Source organism: Macrosteles quadrilineatus, unplaced genomic scaffold (assembly GCF_028750875.1).
Source record: "Macrosteles quadrilineatus isolate MER2022 unplaced genomic scaffold, UCM_ALF_1.0 Scaffold_6__1_contigs__length_79288215, whole genome shotgun sequence".
In the NCBI taxonomy this organism is placed as follows: Eukaryota; Metazoa; Arthropoda; class Insecta; order Hemiptera; family Cicadellidae; genus Macrosteles; species Macrosteles quadrilineatus.
In genome coordinates, this window is record NW_026542599.1 from 38282995 (window position 1) to 38304330 (window position 21336).

A 21336-nucleotide genomic window follows, 5' to 3' on the forward strand; every position below is an offset into this window, starting at 1 on the left:
TTGTGGGGTAAAATAGGAATTTATCCACCAAGTGAAAATCTAGCCCAAACAAGCAACCACCATAACCTCCACCTTTTGTAGCAATGGAGAAGTTTATGAAGTCTCGAATTGGTATGCAATGTGTGGTTCAGTGGGAATTTTTTTTTATTTGTGGGATAAAATGGGATTTTCCACCAAGATGTGGGATATGTCAGCCAGAGCCACAATAACCTCCACCTGTTTGTGTGTAGGTTGACAGGTGGGAGCTACAGTTATTACCTGCCCACTACCAGTCTCCACGGTGATTTCATTTGCCACTCTCTCACAGAAACGTTTTCATTGCCTTTTGTCTTAGATGTAATGTGTTCTCCCAATGTCATGGTTATTGTTAGGCATTCGCTCATTCATGAGCCGTTGAATGCTATTTGCACTTCTTCATCATAGTTTTGTAAAAAAACACATCAAATTAGGATGGTAGTTATGGTCTGTTTTTGTTTGGCATACTAAGATCTGAGTTGTTTATTTAAATACCTTTGGTTATGAGTCAGTTTTATGTACATCTGGATAAATAAAGGTCTATTTGATCACATGGTTGAGATTTGAATTTGTTTTTTGTATTTGTTTATTGGAAGATTTATTTTATTTTTGAAAGTTTTATAATTATTTATTTTGAAATTAATTGTAATGTCTGATTGTGATGAAACTGATTGTGCTCATTATGAAGGTGAGTTGAGGGAAAAGGGAATCTCTAAAAATAAATTACTAAAACAATATAAAAACTTACTAGTACATAGGCCTACAACTAAACAAAACATAACCTTCAACTAATATAGGTATTGGTAAATGTTAACTCTTTTTTAATATTGAATAATTAATAATATTACGTTTGTTGTCTTTAGTTATCGTGCCTCTTTACTCATGCCAATTCAACCCTCATTACACTGCATATATTTGTGTCTCGTCTATCATCTTTCTTCAAGGCCTCCCTTTGGTCTCGTTCCTTCTCCGCTGTTAGCTTTATTTTCCAAATGTTCTCATACAATTGCTATAGTAATCAAAACTAACAAAATTTGGTTCTTAATAGCTTAACAAAAATAATGGTAACTGGATCCAAATATTTTCACTGGCTTGGGATTGTACCAGCCATTTTAAGATTTGAAGGGTAGCACTACAATCACTTTGTTACCCACTTATTTATTTAGTATTTCCAAACTCAATATAACGTTTACTCAATGCTTTTTGAAGTTATTTTTTCCCCAATGAATATTTCGTTTAAAAGATTTATAGTTTTATCTACAAAACTTTAGAGACTCAAATTTAGATTGAACATGCTGTAACATTTGTTAATACACTTTTACAATAAATTGTAATAGACTCTAACTAAATAGTAAGCTGACATGAATACTGTACCTGTGTATTTGTTGTTGTTTACTAGCCTATGCTTCTAAAGTCAGACTTTGATGTTTATGTCAGGAGATAATGAAATGTTATCTTGATTAATATCCCTGAAACTGATGTACCGGTATTTTTTTGACAGAAGTACCTTTTTTTATCTTCTATTACCACTGCTAGTAGTCATCATTTTGTATAGATGAATGACTATTAAATGCTTTCACGTAATGTCCACAACCCTCAAACTTTTTGGGTATGCCAGAGATGAAACCCATCCCTCTTGTACCAAGTCCCAAGCTCCTAACCACTAAAGGCTGGTTTTGTTTAGCTACTGAATTCAGTTGCCGAATGCGGGTGGGCTTTTCTGCGCCAACTGTCACAAGAGTCAGGCACAGTAAAACCTCACTAACTCGACAACTTGTGGACCCAGAGATTGTCGTGTTTGGGGGTTTTCGAGTTATCCAGAACATTACAATATGTAATGGGGTTCAATAAATGAATACTAATGAATGTTTTACTTAAATGAGTTTTTTTACATATTGAGTAAACAATACTCAAAGAAATGTCGAATAATCAACTATTAAAACTAAATGTTCTAAAAAAATTGTTTGATAATTTGAACAAACACACTAGTAATACAAAGCCAGCTCGACGCGCGCCTGTCAGCTATTGACTGTCGAGTTAGTAAGGTTTTACTGTAAATGCGTTTTTTTTACTGTTTAATTCGGCAGGGGCCCGTGGCGGGGTTGCGAGACAGGCAACTGACCGAGCAGCATACATACACAAGCCCCTGGACTATTTTTGCAATAGTTTATCATGCGTTGGTGAATTAAAATGATTTTAAATCATGACAGTGATACTGTGTAAACGTCTTTCATAGGTTTAACGATTTTATTTCAGTTACTCTAACCTTCTTAGGATTAGATTCCTTAAATTGAAACTTAGTTAAAATACTTTCTTTTGTCATATAGCAACAAACAAAATTTTTTGTTAGATTAAACTAGAACTAGCCTATTTGAGATGCATGAAATCGTGTAGAACGCAAACGCCGCTTATTTGGATTTCAAGAACTTCTTAAAAAGAGGCAAGTTGTGGAAACAAACTGACACATAAATTAACTCCAAAATTTAATATCACAGTTCTAGCAAAATACCCTTGCCAACATTTCTGGCGTTAGAAAACACAACATGCACAATACCGGAGCAAAATTTGGCAACTAGTTAGAAACACTAACCTTAATCTAGCAACACATTCAATTCATACTGTTGCGACAAAACTCTTAGGCTGATGATGATAATCAGTGATTACACACTTTACTTTTACTTTACTTTTAGGTTTATTAAAGTCACAGATGTTATTAATCAATGTCATTTTGGTATACATCAATGTTTATTACCAATGAAGATTATGGTTTGTTACAGAACCGCCGGCACCCAGGTTCAACACCAGGAGGAAGTCTGTGTTTGCTGAGGCTTACGATCCTGAAGCTGATGACGACGATACAAATAAGGTAACTAAATAACAATAACAAATAGGGTAATAAGATAAGGAAACATCCAGTGGAGTAGCTTTGATTGCAGATTGAACTAAGCATTCCATTCCACTTTGAACCAACACATGCTGAAATTGGCTACAGCTGGTCCTTGTAGATGAGATGTCTTACGGTAGAAATGTCTTAGGTCGGTAGTCTTGGAAAAAGTTAACAATAGTAGGAATATTTTAATTAATATAAGGGCCATATGGAAACAAATCTTGTATGTTTTCGTTTTTGACTTGATTAGTGTTACAAATTTTGGATTATTTTACTTAAAAGCGCAGTGTATTATATTGTATTGTAAAAAGTAAAAAGAATGAACATGAACATTGAACCTCACGCTTTTTTGGGAACTAATCAAGCAAATCAAAGGAAAGAACTGAATTGATAAATTTTAAGAAGAGCTCTGTGATGCTGCCACGGTTTCTTAAACTACCATTTTGCAGACTAAGCCATCATCTTACTAATTAATTGTGTGTTATTTTCAATCTATAAACTTCTTTCCTCTGTAAAATTTCAAGAATAGTAATGTTTAGTCCTAACAAACAATATGAAAGCCTTAAATATATTGAAAACTAGTTAGATTTACATTTTTTTTTAATGTAGAATACACTTTTTTCATTCTAGCCTATGTAAAATACGACTCTAGCACAAATTCTCCTAAAAAAATAATTATTGCCATGAATTAATAAAGGTCCTACAAAAATATGAGAAATTAAAAAAAATCAGAACATTAGATATCAATTTACAGTCTTATACTAATGTAAATTGAAAACAAAACAGCAAAAACAAATAGTTTAATCATTGATAACTGACATTTTGTTGCCACTGGTGCAAAAACAACATGCTTCTAAAACATGCAATTTGTCAAATGCTTTATCTTGTTTCTGTGACATAACCATATAGTTGTGTTTGTTTTGTAACTTACCACATTACATTCATTATGTTCTAACAGAGAGTAAATCAATATTGTTGTTACATACTATTGAAGATACTGTTAGTTAAGTTTGTTTATCATCCAGAGAAATAGAAAGAACTTCACAATAAGCATCTGGAAATGTTAATCCTTTAAATGTATATATCGTACATACTAAGTAATCTACTACAGTGCAAAAATAAATAAATCATATGTGGTAACAAACAAAACCACAATATTGCGGTCTTTGTTCACAATCCGTGCTACTGACTGAGCTACCAAACTCACCACGTTAACAACATTCATTGTACGTATTGCAAATATTTGTAAAAAAAAGGAAAAAAACCTCGTACCTCTATACTGTGAAACTAAGTTAACTCTTTTCCAGCATTTGAATACAAAGCAACGATGTTGTCGGTTCATGTCCCTGTTCTACCACTAAATTTGTCCTTAAGTTGTCAGTTCATTCTTGTATTGTACCGACCCACGCCTCGCTTTGCTTGATAACTTCCATGGGGCTCAAGAGGCTAGGCAAATCCATGGTTAAAAATATCACAAACTTCATACAAAATTTTCATACCAATTAATTGGATTTTTCTCACTCGTCTGTGCTAAAAAAATAAGCAGATGTAGAGTTTATAGATAGGTCACAGAGGGTTTGTAATGGTGCAAACTAGTCGAATGTCTATTAAAAACCTGAAAGCAATGAAGGCAACTGTTTACCAACATCATAGCCTGAAATGTTGCCAATATATTGTCTAGTGTTGGCAGCAATGCAAGTGTTTATTTCCATGTATTTCTCAGTTTACTGTTGGAGACAGTGTCTTAACATGCCACCTTTGATCTTGAAATATATGTTATTCGTAGCAATTTGTTTTGATGACAGATTTGACAGTAAAGTCTTTTGGTATTTACAATTTCAGTGGTCTTGGAAATGACGTTTGATGTCTGGAAAATTGAAGTTTGCCTCAAATGAGGTGTAAAACAGCTCATTCCTGCTATACCTTTGTCGATCAATTGACATTGCAATATAGAGCACAATTTTTTATTCAAACAAATCGTGACTGAACCCTTGTCCCAACTAAAATTTCTTAACCATCAGAAATTAGTACCAAAATTAATGGTTGTCTATAAATCACACATGTGCTGTAGGTACTTAACTGTTATACCACAGACAAAGAGAATTAAATATAGACTTACAGCTGTGCTCCGGTTAGCATAGGTTCTGGCGTCCACCGCTGGTAGAGCCTGTAGTTACAGTGTACGCGCTACGTAACTACCATCATGTACCAAACAGCTTTAGACTGGTGTCCATCCAATGTTTTTGTTTCCTGTATACATTATGTAGAAATAAACATAATTATTATTTAATTCATTCATTAATTTATTTATACAAAATATCACATTAAAATGGACTTAAAGAAAGGGGGTCTACCTTAATTATCATATTTTTAAACAAAATTATAGTTAATTTATTCTAATAAAAAAAATTATGATTACCAATAGGCAAAAGATAAAAAATATTCTAGTGCTGTGTAGCAAGTTTAGGTCCTAGTTTGTTAGGTAACCTAACACAACTGGAAATAACAATTTAGTACACAACCATACACTGTAGGCAATGATATAATCTTGGTAGCAGTAATTATAATCAGTTAAAATATATACTGAACATCATTTTTCATTTGTCTTATTGATTTTAAAAAGTTTATATTGGTAGGAGTTTTTCAGTCAGGTTTCCTAGTAGACAAGTATTAAAATCATGAGGAATAAATCAAGTAAGAGAAGTACTTGATGTGTGATCCAAAGGTTGTCGTTTTGATCTAAAAAGGCTTGAACTACATTTAGTGGACTAGTTGAAAACCTAGTGTTGCATTAACTATCTCAAACCCCTCGTAGAACATTATGTGTTAAAACTTGTTGGCAAAAGTATATTGTGCTTTTACTTTCAAAATTATATTGAGGTAAATGATGCAACAAAATAATAAATCATTTGTTGCTCAATTTAATCACACTATAAGTTAACTATCTTTCAATCTTTTCAGGTGATTTTCCCAAAATCTGACGAACAACGGCAAGGGCTAGCAGAAAGCGTAAAGAAAATTCTACTCTTTAGATCGTTAGACAAGGTAAGTCACATCATTTTACTTGTCATAAATCTAAAAAAGTGTGATTAAACCTAATAGTTTGAACTTAAAACAATAACTCATTAATGATGGTGAATCACAAATATTCTTCCTCTGCTAATTTGTATAGCCTGGCTAAAACAGATGGGTGCAAAAGCAGGTTCACAGTAACAAAATATATTTGATTGGAAATTAATTTTTCTTTACCAAAAATAGGAATGCATAAGGATGTTAAATCTATATAGCCTATAAATGATGGTTTAAATTGTTTCATAGCTCCCCAAAATTATTTGGATAATCTTGGTACCTTAAGGTTCATCATTTAAAACATTACCCTTCAAAATTACATTTGATGATCAGAGTAATCCTCCTATAGACTGTCTAAGAATGTACATTTTAAAATCTAACATTTTTTGGGTTTGAACTTAGGCGACAACTATTTTGTTTTCAGGAGTTGTGATAGTGATTAGACGTGTTCACCTCTTGGATAATGTTGCTGTAGTGTTAAATTTATCTTTTACCAATTAAAATACTTAATTTGGCTGGAAGAGCTTTGTCAAAATTTCCTATCAATTTCCTTGTTTTATTTCACAGTTTTCTGTCTTACAATAACACTCACTTTTAAAACTGTTTGTACAAATCACTGTTTCTTCAACACCCACTTTTGCTGGTTCCATGAGCCATGTCTTATCAGCCATGACACGTGTGAAACAATAACAACAGTCATTAAACACTACCTAAATTAAACAGTCACAGTCATGAACAAATTAATAGGAAATAAAACACTTTGTAATTAAGATCTAATGTGACTTTTTTGACCCAACTAGTTTAGTGAACGAGGGTGGTTAGTAAGTCATTGAAGGCCGAAAAGACATTTTTGTTCTGTGTTATAATGTTTTTTTGTTGTAGTGCACTGTTTTAAGCCATGTGGTATCACAACTCAATCAATTGTTTATTGTTTCTCTTATTAAAGAAGATCCCAAAATTGTTCTGGCTCTTTAGTATTATTTACGAGCAGGTATCACAGTCATTTAGATGCAACAGGTATTACTCCGCCAACACAATAAATTCAAAATGTGTCTAAATACACTTGGTAAATTCAAATGTTACAGTCAGACAAATGTACAGCTCCTCAAGTTCAGCTGATTCTATTTGACGTAGGAATGAAAGGAATTACTTTACCCATATGATGAATTGAAAACATTAGCCTAATTTCTCCGCAGTATAACAAAAGGGTGATTTTTATCCACAAACTAAAAATGTTTATCTCTTTTTGCACACCTTTTGTATTACATAAACATTTTATCTTGTGACTAACTATTCTGCTTTTCTTCAATATTTATATACATAACAACTAACCAGTCTAAACTTGATAAAAATTTAAAAGTAACACTATAAAATAAATATGTAAAATAACAATGTTGTTATTGTTGTTAAGGAACAAATGCATGAAGTTTTGGATGCGATGTTCGAGAAGAAGGTGAAAAACGGAGATTATATCATCAAACAGGGCGATGATGGAGATAATTTTTATGTCATTCAATCGTAAGTAATGTTTCTTGTAAAGTGTTGTGTGAGCTAATGTGTGTTGTTTCTGTTGAATTCCAATAAATGGGTTGACTTAAATAATAACAGGTAAATTGAGCACCATAAATTGAGAAAAATGCAATATACACTTTCTACAAGTGTTAACTTAGATGTCAATACTTTTGTAACTTTTAATTTCTTAGTTAAGGGCGTTCTAAGCACTTTTTTATCCAAAAAATGGAAATTTGGTTATAAAAAGTATTAAACGTTTTTGTTTTTTTTTTACTGATGTATTCATACCACATTTGAGACAAGTTTAGCTCCTATCAAATTAGTACATGTAAATAAGACAACATTTTGACTGATTCTAGCTTACTTTTTTCAAGTATATGGGGTGAATATCATAAACATATTGAGTCCTAGTTAATGTTAAATCGATAGAGATGATTAAACTTTAAACATTATTACATAACTCCAAGAGCTTAAAAGCTATGTACAGTTGATTGGAAAAACCATTTATCCGTTTTAATAACACACTGCCTAGGTAACCTTTTTTAGATTATGTGTGAATGAGATTATATAGGAATCCAATTTTTAAAATCTCCTATCATTGTAATTTTTTGAATAAACTTATTTCTAAATATTGATTCTAGAAATGCTCATTCTAATTTCGTGTTCAGAAAGTCATATGTTAAATAACAAATCCAAAATTATTGATTCTCAAACATACAAACAAAAACAACATAGTTTTATTACAACAAATACCAATAACTTAATTTTATAACAACTCATACCAATAACATAAAACAATAACTAAAATTTATATATTGTGTAATTGTGTAAAATAATACCAAAGTTATAATACAATTGTGACCTGTGCAGGGGTACGTATAACGCTTTTGTAAAGATTGATGACGGCAGTCAGAAGTTGATTCACACGTATCACGACAAGGGCAGTTTCGGAGAACTCGCTTTGTTGTACAACCAGCCGAGAGCTGCTACCATCCAGGCCGCATCGGAGGGATCACTGTGGGCTCTGGATCGTCAGACCTTCCGCCGGATCATACTGAAGAGCGCGTTTAAGAAGAGGAAAATGTATGAAACACTGATCGATTGCGTTCCGATGCTCAAAACGCTGCAGGTATTGTCGAACTATATTTTGAGAATATTATTTTTTTATTCTTTGAGTCCTAATTGTAAATGTTGTTTATCTTTATTTAATTTTTTTGTCTACAACAGAGACATTTTCATTGAAAAATCGCTAACATATTTTAAGGAAAGCGATTAAAACCCATGAAAATCGTGTATATGTTGGGATCAAACCTGTCCTTCTCGCAAACACTTGCGACTGCTTCTAAACACTTGGCTAGCAACACACCACATTATTGTAGTCTAGCTATGGAGCTGAGTGTATATCGTGCTAGCCCAGTGATCAAGGTCGCCAGTTAGGTCCTGAATAAAGCCAGAAGCTTAGTTCTAAAATGGGCTAAACTGTCCTTGATCATTGTTTTCTAGTCCTCTACTAGTGTAAAAAAATTTTATAATTTCCCATCTAGAGAATAAGCTATAACCGTAGGCCTCTTGGTAAGACCTGGTTTCTGTATTTACTTTTTCGTTTTGTAGTCGCTAGAGGCCAAAAACACCAATCATTCAAATACCTTTGTATGTGTCCGTTAACACAACAACTTGAGCAAAAAATGATCTGATTTTGACAAAATTTGGTAGAAACTTGCGTTTATTCTAATGAGATGATAAAACCCGAGGGAACGGATGTTTATGCAAGGTTGCCACCTTAGGTAATGGAAAAATCGGGCCCCCTTCCCCTCCCGGATAAACATACTCTTAATACGGGCATAATAAACCAAAATTGGGACTGTCCCGACAGAATTGGGACGGGTGGCAACCCTGGGTTTATGTTTATGGGGGTTTTATTGGGTGAAAAAAAGGTCTCTACTCTGTGCTTTAGACTCACGTCGTATTCAGTAGCACTATTCAGTATTAATGTTTATACTCATATACGAATCCCCAACCTTCAATAGCTTTCAGCTATGTCCTGTCTTGTTTTTTTAGATAGAAAACAAAACGTTTGTCAATGTGCTAATAACAGTCAAGGAGTTCTGCATCAACTAATCGGAATACAATTTTTTCAGTCGTACGAGAGGTTAAATCTAGCCGATGCTTTGATCCCAAAGAACTACGAAGATGGAGATCTTATTATCAAGCAGGGTGACGCTGCAGATGGAATGTACTTCGTGGAGGCTGGAACAGTGAAGATCACAATCTTCAATGAAGAAGGCAAAGAAGTTCAGGTTGGTACACATACATTTTTTTTTAAGGTAAAGCTTCTTAAAAGTTTGCTTTGCGACTTTGTTGAATTTTTAAGTTTTTCATCGTGTACAGTTGGTGCTTAATAATTACCACTAGTTTTAATACACTTGATTACCGAAAGCTAAGATAAATGGGTTATTAGCACATGGCTGTCTACTGTAATTTAATTTTGCGTTGTAAGGGGAGTCTCACGTCTTTCCCGTTGTGGTTTCTTGGCCAAATCAGTGGCCCCTACGCTTGATTATTTCTCCAATTGGCATAAGTATTTAATACATAGTCACTTTTTAGTATTTTAACCTTTGGAAGAACAGTTGAGCCTTATTAATTTGAATTCAGCTCATACCTATTGTTATTCAAGCCTACCCGATATGGCTGTACGATAGAGTTAATGATTGAATCTAGTTTTTTGTTCAATAAACATTGCTTCATTGTATAAAAATATACTTGAAGTTATCAATTTGAACCCTTAGTGGGCTTAGTGTAAATATTGGGCCCTCATAAGTTAAGTTGATTTTTATAGCTTCAATGTAACTTGTGTATTATTTTTAATTATAACACTTTTTTGGTAATTCGTCACACTTTTGGTCCCATAAGTGTCAGATTATTGACTATCAACTGTATTAAAATAGTTCAAGTTTGATAATTGAACTTTTTTTTTAATTTTAAATTATAGCAACTGTTCAAAAGATGGCTAAATTTGCAAAATTAGAATTACTATAATGTCATAAAATTATAGTCTAAATTTTATTCCATTGACAACTCTCAGATACCACGTGAGATTACCTCATTAAATTTGCCCACTCAAGTAAACATAACTATACAGTGATCTTATTTTTTTGTTTTGTTAAACATCTGTTTTATTTCTTACATTGCATGTATTTTGATAAACAACCATTTTGTTTGCTTGTTGTTTGTTACAGTATTATCATAATTTCAGTCCTCTGATACATTTGTTACAGGAGTTATACTCCGTTCAAACAGCCGTGGCACCTGACGGATTAGGAGACCCCATGGAAACCCTTGGGCCTCCTAATCCCTCAGGTGCCACGGCTGTTTGAACGGAGTATAATAGATGTCTCTTTTAATAAATACGCTCTTGTTTAACAATGTATATTTGACTTTTTCTAACTTTAACTTAATTATCTATCTACGTACCAATTTACCTTTTGTATTTTCCATTGCTTTGTATCATGGTTTTGTTTGGTAGCATTTTGCCTGTGTTTGACTTTACTTTTATTTTCAATATAAACTTTACTGTGGTGCTTTACGCTGTTCAGGAATTAAAGGCTACGGTAAGACTTTGGTTGTAACCTTCACAATGTATTTACTAGTTGTGTGACTCGGATTTTGATTTGTGTAGCTTCTTGCAGTAGTTTGTTGTGGCAAGACATTTGGACACTTATTACTAAGTTACTCCCTAACAGAAAATGTTAAATATTTAATAAGCTTAGAAAGTTTCTGTTATAATGTGAATCAATTATTTATTATTTAATTTCTTTTCCTACCTTCCTGTTGTCATAATGCAGACACTCGCAGGAATAATAAAGTATATTTTTGAGTAAAAACATACATTCATCCCATGTTCATTATAAAGTAAGGAGCATCCTAAACCAAGTAATTCAAATAAAAGTTTCAACGATATTACTTTTTCAAACAAATCACGATTTGCAGAACGGTTCTTTACTTGTTACTTTTTTATACTGTTTTTCTCCTACAATTATTTTTCCTTACATAGTAAAAATATTAATCTATCTTGATAGAAAAATAAACACAAAAGTATACAAAATTATTAAAATGTATCCGTTGCGTGACGGACACAACTACAGCTGATGCAAACCGTATGGTATCAAATGTGATGTTTCCAGTAATGTTAAGCAAAACCATCTCCCATAATACCTGTACTAGACAGGAAACGTGAAATTGAAAACAGATTATATTGATTCAATTAAAGTTTATGGTTTTAATCAATAAAACTATAAGAGCATTAGATTTGTAGTTGTTTGAGTTTTATATGTAGCTAACTTTAGATGCTATTGGCAATCACTTATCCCACATAGACACAATATCCCCGTAATTGTATTCAGTAGTCCAGTGTTGTGTGGATTGGGAATTCACTCTTTCCAAATGACCTTTAAGAAGCAAAATGTTTGTGTTGATAACCACTCAATCTTGTAGACCGCCATAAAGTTTACACACAAGTATTTTAAAAATGTAGACATAAATTAAAATTATTTAAACGTCAACGAATTGTGATAAATGTTATTAACAGACAATTGTTAAGTTTGCTGTTAGCATTGATACATACAGGTATTTCAAAGTCAGTTAAAAATGTTGCTATGAATGTATGTGAACTTTAAGTAAGAATAAAAATATTGTAGTTTCATTAATAATTTATCAATATTAAAATAATAACATTAAGGGTAAATATATTGCTTAGCTGAAGTATTGATTTAATAATGTCTAGATTAGATACTATGGACTTTGGATAATCCGAGTAGACTTCTCATTATGCTAAAAAATCTGAAACCTATTTGTTATTATTATGTCCAGTGAGGTTTAAATGAGGGGATGATTTATAAATAGGGTTTTCTTATTTTAGAGTAAATTTGATGGTGCTGCTACTTCCTGATGATACCTGCATTAGTTTCAGTGTAAAAGTACAAATAAATAATAAACTTAAACATAAAACACACCCTACAAGACTGAAACATAGCTTAACATTATTTTTAGCTGATTCAAAGGGATAAGTTCATGAGGGAGTATGTTGAATCTACAATTATAAATTATAAGCATTTATTACACTCTAATTAGCCAAGTAGCTGAGTTATGCTTACCTAGTTATTAAAAGGTCGCCAGTTCGATCCCGAGAAAAGTAGCTTTTTGGTGGTTGAAAATCCAGTTGTCCTTGATCGATGGACTTTCAATAAAATGTTCCTGACTACAGTATACGGTAGGGATATAGGGATTTTGGCGTTATGGATTACTGAACATCTAGCCTACTTAAAACAGCTGTTATTGCAAAACTAGCAATAATACCACTAATTTGAGAGCTTTTGGCGATCGCTCTTGACTTGTCCAATCCCTCTTGACATCGGAAAATAATTCCCGACTCTTTGGATCATTCCTGACTCTGCCAAACTTAATAATATATAATATATACTAATAATTGGTTAAATACTATTTTACATCTTCAATCCTAGTCGTCTTTTTCTGATGACTATAGTTTCGGGGCAAACAGCCCCATTGTCAAATCTTCTGTCTTGTTAATTACTGTTAAAAGCATTGGTCGTTGCATTTCTCATGTAGTACATACACTAACTGTCACACAAAACAATTTAACATTTAACACTTTTTGGCCGGCCTAAATTAATCACCAACATTGTGTGGACCACATGAGTCAGTGTACCGGTCCACATGATGTTAGTAATTTGTTTAGCCTGGCCAAAAAGTATTAAATGTTCAATTCTTTTGTGGTGTAAATGTTTCGTGTGACAGTGTGTGTATGTACTAATGTGGAATGCAACGACCAATGCTTTTAACAGTAATTAACAAGACAAAAGATTTGACAATGGGACTATTTGCCCCGAAACTATATCATCAGAAAAAGACGACTAGGATTGAAGACGTAAAATGGTATTTAACATATTATTAGTACTCTTTATCAATCCAGGATGCAAAACATGGATAAATTAATAATATAACTTAACACAGATTTTTATAGAAATTTAGACCGATGCTGTATTATTGAAAGTGCCGGACCATCAGATGCTGGATTAGCAGGATTTTACAGCAACACAGCTACACAGATCATCTCACTCCATTCTACACTCACCTCATCTAGCATTCACATACAGCTTAAAATACACGGCTACAGCACGGTGTCTCTGTCCCAAAGAATTTATAATTATTACTAAGCACCTATTGTGTTTTATAATGTTACTTTTTAACTTTGGGTGAGTATCTCTGTTTATGCATAGGAGAAAACGCCATCAAGTGAGGAATAAATTATGTTGAAAAATTACCGAACAGTACGAGTTATTTTAATCTAACTGGCTACATTTTAAGAAACAGGTTCAGTACCCTCAGTAATTTTTGCCAATATGTTGGACAGGTGAAGGAGATTGGCAAGGGTGGATATTTTGGAGAGTTGGCACTTGTAACTCACAAGCCACGAGCTGCGTCAGCCTACGCTGTCGGGACTACTAAACTAGCTTGTGAGTAAACCTTGACTGTAATACATGCGGGTTCAATCATGTTTAGCTGTTTATTATATGTATCACAGAACTACCAGGATAATTTTGAAACTTTCTGATGAACACTCAAACTCTCACCTTCAATGTGTGAAAATTCATGTGATAATCATAGATTGTAATGCTGCTTTATAAATCAATAATTGTTAAGGAAATTGACAGGAAAGCAGGCTTACCTTTTAAATAAGTTCATACAGAGTAGAGGCACATATAAACAACACAAAATTAGAAATTTTTCACTGAGATCTTTTTCAACCACTGGAGGCTTAAAAGTGGTGAAAAAGTCTCTAGTACTTTTATGTAGTTCAATATGTGTCTCTATGGATTAATTATTTATTTAAAGGTAAGCTTGCTTTCCTGTCAATTTCTTTAACAATTTCTGCCAAATTCCCTATCATTTAATATTTTAATAAATCAATAACTCATTTGTTCAAAAAAATAACAAGTAGAAATTTGTCAGAAATCAGTCATGTCACAATCTCTTTACCTTTAAAATTTAGCAAATTATGAATAAAATAGGACATCCATGTACAGCCTGAGGATTGCCCCAATTCGAGGTAGAACCCTGGTTGTCAAACGCAATTCTAAGGTTTGTCCCCTAAATGGTAATTTGATCTTAATAACATTTTCAATGTTTATTAGTAATCGAGATAATATAAACAGTTTGTCTTGTTACTCACTGAATAACCCTTTTTTATTTAAGTGTTAAAACTAAACTTAAATAACTTTTTTTTATCAACCTGTATTGTTACAGTTCTGGATGTGGAGGCGTTTGAGCGACTTCTCGGGCCGTGCATGGAGATAATGAAACGCAACATAGACGACTACGAGAGCCAACTGGAGAAGATCTTTGGATCGAAGCACAACATCACTGACGTGCGATGAAACTTCGGCCCCACCTCGTAGAAAACCTCACCACCACAAACTTTCACCAAATTAGTGTCATCGTATCAAACCAGTCTAGTTACGTTGAACTGTCGAGATTTAGTTTATGCTACAGGCTGCCTATCGTAACATGTATGTTATTTTGCTGAAACTTTAGTCGTAAAAACGAAATGACGGGAATATTTTTATTGTTGACCACAAAATTTTTTGTCTTGGTTGAACCTTGTGTATTATGTTTATAAAGTTTGGTTATATAGAGTATTTTATTGTTATTGTTATCTTTTAATAAATTTATTTTTTCGTTACTAGTTTCAGTACTTATGACAAAAGAGTTTGATGTCATCTTGGAATGTCTAAAGTTGAAAGTATTAGACAAAGCTCATACTAGAACTTGGAATAACAGGGAATATTTCAGTCTCTTTCTATAGAGGAAACTGTGATTTCATGTTACACGAGTCAGAATCGCTTGCTTGCGCTTGACTTGTAGTAATTTATTTAGGTACAAATTCACAGTATTTCTCCAATTACAGACGATTTGTCGTGTGAAACAGTATTGTTATTGTATGTGTGCAATCCCCGTAAAAGACTTATCCCTGTGTGGCGTCATGGGTGAGATTTTGATCGGTTTATCGGCGTATTCTATCTAGCAATACATATGCATTTTTAATGAAAAGAACATTTGTATTGTGTTCAATATTGTTTCCCCGGGTGTTTTGACCTGAGAGTTTTCTATTGTTTATAACTCATGTTTGTATTGATGTGGATTGCTGTCGCCCTCATACCATGTATCTTTGTGAGCAAGTTAACTGTCTAACCCACAACATGGTCTGTGTGATTTCTATAGCGTTGGATATTTGTTTTCTTCATTATGTCGTAAAGTTATCAATTTCAATTGTTTTCTATGGATCTAATAAAGTTCTGTACTGATTAGAAAGTGTTGCGTGAAATATCGGTTTGATTAAAATTTGCTAGTTTTACAATAACTTGTATTATAATTGAAAGTATTATGCACAAATATCTTAGTGTACATGAGGTAATATGTAATCGGTTTGCTAGAAACTAGGGAAGAAATAGAAAGTTTGCGAACTTTAAATCTAGTCATCACAAATCATTGTTGTTAATTTTATATTTTATTGATTTGTTACAAAGTTGAAATAGTCTATTGCAGAGGAACTTAGGGCTTCACAAGTGCAATTGATAATATTCTGTTGCCGCTTTGTAATTTCATGTTTAAATTATTTTTCTCGTTTTATCCAACCAATTTTTTACATTAAGATGAATTACTGACAGTTTTAATTTTTATTGCAACTTATTTTAATATTTACAATGAAACATATAAAATAAACTTGACAATCATTTTCAAACAGTTAACAGCCCAACACAGAACTGCCCAAAGTATGTTACGTGACCGAACAAGGAAGACTTATTGTGCAATTCACATTTGATTACCTTATGGATTTGATACTATACGTCTTATACTGTCAATGCACAGAGTTCTGTATTTTCACATGTTTGTTTTTTAACATATTAGAATATGTTTATTGTTTTCAGCTGTTTGCAGTTTTGTCGTAAGTTGTTTACGTGTGGTGTAGTAGATGAACAGTATTACATTTCGAGACTCGGCAGACGTCTAGATGTGCACAGATCTTGCACAAAGCACTAAGATTGTTTGAGTAAGATAATCGTTAGGAGGATCTTAATAATTAATTTTAGATTTTCCTTTAAATTGTAAATAATTTTTGTTAGGTTGTATTGAGAATGAAGAGTGCATTGGAATTGTTTGTAAAATTTTACATTTAAGTTTACTCTATGTAGTCAATATTTTAAAATAAATTTTGGCTTAAAGTATATTAAGATTTTAAAAAAATAAAAATTTCAATGGTGTGTTTTTTATAAATTATTAGTTTTATCATATCAGTTATCAACCCTAATTTCAAATTATACATACATTTAGGCAAAGATTTTTTTATTATGTCTTCCTTAATTTTTTTGATTTCATACTCGTAATCGATCGGAATAAAGCGTGATATTTCCACTCGTCTTAACATCACTAGCCATTGCTGCGGACAAATGGGTAATTTTATAATGGACATAATTCAGTGGGTCCAAACATTAGTTTGTGTGAAAGTGAGTATGTCTTATGTCGTGCCATTTGTGTAATCAAAATACATGTTAGGATAGTTCGTGTCTATTGTACGGTACTTCCTCATTCTAAAAATATTGTGTTCAACCCTAAATTGTTCTCTTCTAAGCCAGACATACTGAATACATTTTGTTTTTGATCCAGATCTGAAATTTTACAGTTTTTCACTATTTGCGTCAGAAACATGTATGGGGAAATATGTTCCTTCTCGTATGAAATCTTGAAACCGAAGACAAGGTACTTTACTATCTAGTGATTAAAAAAAAAATTATGAACATTCCATTTGACTCTTGAGGTCGTGTTATAAAATTGTAAGTTAAAATAATAACCTAAAATAGTATTTAAAACGAGCTTGTATATTGTATTTTCAATGTTTTGTATATAGTAAGAGTGTTAAGCAACAGAACAATTTAAAAACACTTTACGTTAAAGTAATTTAAAAAAATCCAAACAATAATTTGTCGAAATTCTACAAAATAGCTTTATATGGTGCTTACTCTTTGAAACTGATAGTTTTAGTACTTCATGAAATCATTCTTAGTGTTTCTTTCAACTCATACTGGAAGTTCTTTGTTTCTTTTCCTCAATCAGAGCTACCTTTAAGTGAGTTTTACCCTAATTGTATTATACGCAATCATTGTTATTGATTAGTGTTAAGATTCATGTTTTCTCAGGATTGTTAAACACAACGATCTAATTTGAGAGCTTACAACAGGTTCTAGTTTAACTTTTAGGTAGTTTTGTTTTGTCGGGCGTAGAATTGGTTGTGGTTTTCATGTGTTTTATCTAATTCCATAACACAGTTTCGTTAAAGTGCCATGAGTTCAGATCTGTTGAGATTTGCATATTTGCTTATTTATTGTCACATTAGTGTTAAGTATAGATATATTAGTTGTTAGCTCTTCAAAGCCTTTACTTACAGTACCTGTTTTAATTGGGTGGCCCACGCGCAAATCAATATTTAAAAAAAATATGTATTTTTATTTTTAAATTAAAACAATAACTATTCCTCGTCTTCCCTAAAAATTATTGTTTAGTAATGCAGGTTTAACGTTGACTATTGGATATTGAAGTAGACATCCCATCTATATGGACCGACCAGCTGTAATTGTTTTTTTAAGGACATAGTTAAACGAGTCACTTACAAAATGAAATTCAGTCTGAAATATTATTTTTTACTGTGATAGTTGATGTGGAAAATGTGTAATAGTTTACAACGAGCAGTCCTTTCATCTAGTCTTGGTTGAAACTGTTCAAAGGTAGATGCATTAGTCAGAAATCATTAATTTACATCAGTACATTCTGCCTGTGACTCAATTCATCTATGTTCAATTTAGTTGCAAAACTGGATGCAACTATGGAATGGAATGTCTAGTTCTATCCTTGTCAAAGATTTTAAAATTTACAAAACAGGAGATTGCAACTGTTGAATAGAGAAAACCCGAAATGTAAATACAAAACTCAGGGCTGGAAAGGTCAACCTGCTTTCGGAAGTCCTTTGATGTTTGACATGTTGTTATGCTTGAGCTGCCGAAGCAGGGAAGCATATCAGATACTTGTAGATAAGACATTTTTCACCAAATCAGCTGTTTAACAGAGAACTATCAATAAGCTGTTAAAATCTTAACCGCTTATTGATAGTGAGATGGTGACATCACTTGGTGAAAAGTGCTTTCCGAGGTGTCGTTAGTTCACTTGGTAGCGGCACGAGTCACATCACGTAGCGTAAATTCAGTTGTAGTTCATGTAAATTATCTCACACCATCTCCTGTACAGAATTATGCATAACTAAAGAGTAATAAATTGCTTTAAACATGTGTGTGTTTCATTGCCCCTGTAAATCCTACTAATAATATTATAAATGAGAAAGTTTAGATGTATCGATGTATGGATGTATGTTTGTGACAAGTGAACGCAAAAATACTGGTCGGATTGGGCTGAAATTTGGCATGATGATAGCTCACATTCCCGATTAACATATAGGCATATTCTTATTTCAAAAATCCTTTCGGGCTCCGCCCCAGTGGCTCTGGAGTTTCCCATGTTAACCTTATGAGAAATGGAATTATTGAATCTTAACAGCTGTTTCAATTAAACAAGTTGGTTCTGTTCTGTGATGTTCAATAGCATTAAAGTTACAAGGATTACCAACAGGGTGCAGCACTATTATTTCTTTTACATTTATGACAACAGCTAATTTGCAACCAAAAGGTGAGTGAGCGTAGCGAACGAACTTCAACCTGGAGGCGAGTTAGCGTAGCGAACGAGCTAACCTGAAGGCAAGTGAGCGCAGCGAACGAGCTCCAACCTAAAGGTGAGTGAGCGTAGCGAACGAGCTCCAAACTAAAGGTGAGTGAGCGTAGCGAACAAACTTCAACCAGGACATGATTGAGCCATGCGAAAGAGATAATCTTGAAAATTAAGAAGTTAAACGGGGCAAAGCCCGCGGGTTACAGCTAGTGCTTCCATAAGTTTTTAATTTGAAGGGAATAAAAGTGTAATGTTAAAGATGTCTACAAAGATAAGTGGGAAGTAAAGAATTATGAAATTCCTCTCATATTTATAGGTTGACTATAAGGTGAGCACATTTGAAATGTTGCATGCTAAGAATCACTGTAACAAAAGATTTTCCATGGCCTTAATTATTTACAAATGTTTTAATGTGAAGTGAACAATTTAGGAACAATATTTGGTTAGTTCATATACAAGGAGTTTTGGATATCCCTATTTAGTTTTTGGGTAGTATTATAAAGGATGGGGCAAAATGGAAAAGCACTTTGCTCGTGTAGCACTCCAGCTGAGTAACAATACCAAACGTATCCAATCCACCTACCACCTCCACAGCCGAAGTACTGCACAAGTTAAGTGTTTAATCTGTTTTGGCACACCCTGTAGTAACTATGGTATGAACTGATCCCTTCCAAAAAATGTTAAAAAATATCACGAATGTTAACAAACACTAAACAATAAACATATGATGTTCCATAATCTAATGCTAAACCTGGTAGGATTATAAAGGTCACAGAAGGCAGTAAACATTCATTAAGCATTTTCAAGGGATTTAAATACCGTAGAATGGGGTGAATAGAAACAAAACTTCAATGAATGATTCACATTTTTATAACTTTGTTATACATTGATTAATATAAGGGAATTATTTTCTCCCATTATAACCATATCCTATCTACCTGGGAAAAATTATTTCAGCATATTGGTATCACTGCTTCGGATGTTGGATGATGCGAAACATCATTTGAAAATTTTGGCGAAAAACATTCTTTTCAAAACTTTCTCTCTAAGTATGAACCTATTACATGTATTTATGTTAATAACCATTTTTTATGTTGTCTTAGGTATCTTAAAACCAAGTGTGTTAATAGATTAGCCTTAGAATAAACTATATTTTTTTATTTTATTTTTTATTTAGGTTATGTCATGATTTTGCAAAACCAGGGTGAATAGAAACACTTTTTTTGGAACCAGTGGTGCAAATAAAGGTTGACCTGAAAACCCCCCGAAAAAGAAAAAAATATACCAGAGATGAAGATGATTACACACACACTTCTCACTGGAGAAAGTGACAAAGACAAACAATTTGATAAAGAAGAACCAGCATACCTAGCTCAAGACATCAGTGAGTCTTCAAAGTTGTCCCTTCATGATCATGTAATTGTCAAAGTAATGGGGAAAAACAAAACTTGCTATCGTTTATATGTTGCAAAAGTTATTGAATTTGACGAGGAAGGATAAATAGGAAGATTCATCAAGAAAATTGCGCAAACCAACAAGTTCTGAGAGACAGATTAAGAGGCCCTCTTCAAAGTCGATGACGTAGTACGTCGGCTTCCAACTCCCAAGCCGTGTACAACTTGTAAATTTAAGGGAGTGTTGTATTTTGAGGAAGATTTGTCTGATTTTACTCATCATTTAGTTGGTTTCTATGTAAGATTTTGTAACTCTGATTTCACCCATTGTCATTTATGTTTTCCGATTTGTTTGGATAAGGGTTTATGAAAACGATGTTTTTATACTTCGTACTTAATTGTGTTAATTAACTTTAAATATTTTTATTTACAACAAACTAAGCTAACAAGCATAAATGTCATGTTTCTATTGCCCCTGGTAAGTGGGGAAAAGCAACAATCATCAATTTAACACAGTGTTTCTATTCACCCCAAAGTGCGGGGTGAATAGAAACAGCCATATTTTATTTTTTTTCTGCTTAATGATTAAAAAGAAAAAAAATGATAACTGGTTTA

The 21336-nt window shown here is 32.9% G+C and overlaps 1 protein-coding gene across 1 annotated transcript; it reads left to right on the forward strand.

Moving 5' to 3' along the window:
- Window positions 1–303: 303 nt before the first annotated feature.
- Window positions 304–18892, forward strand: LOC128997676 (cAMP-dependent protein kinase type II regulatory subunit). Its single transcript, XM_054423323.1, has 8 exons — window positions 304–703; window positions 2793–2881; window positions 5864–5947; window positions 7383–7489; window positions 8354–8612; window positions 9622–9780; window positions 13911–14013; window positions 14804–18892. The coding sequence occupies exons 1-8, from the start codon at window positions 664–666 to the stop codon at window positions 14932–14934; spliced, it is 972 nt and encodes a 323-aa protein (XP_054279298.1). The 5' UTR covers window positions 304–663; the 3' UTR covers window positions 14935–18892.
- The last annotated feature ends 2444 nt before the right edge of the window (window positions 18893–21336 follow it).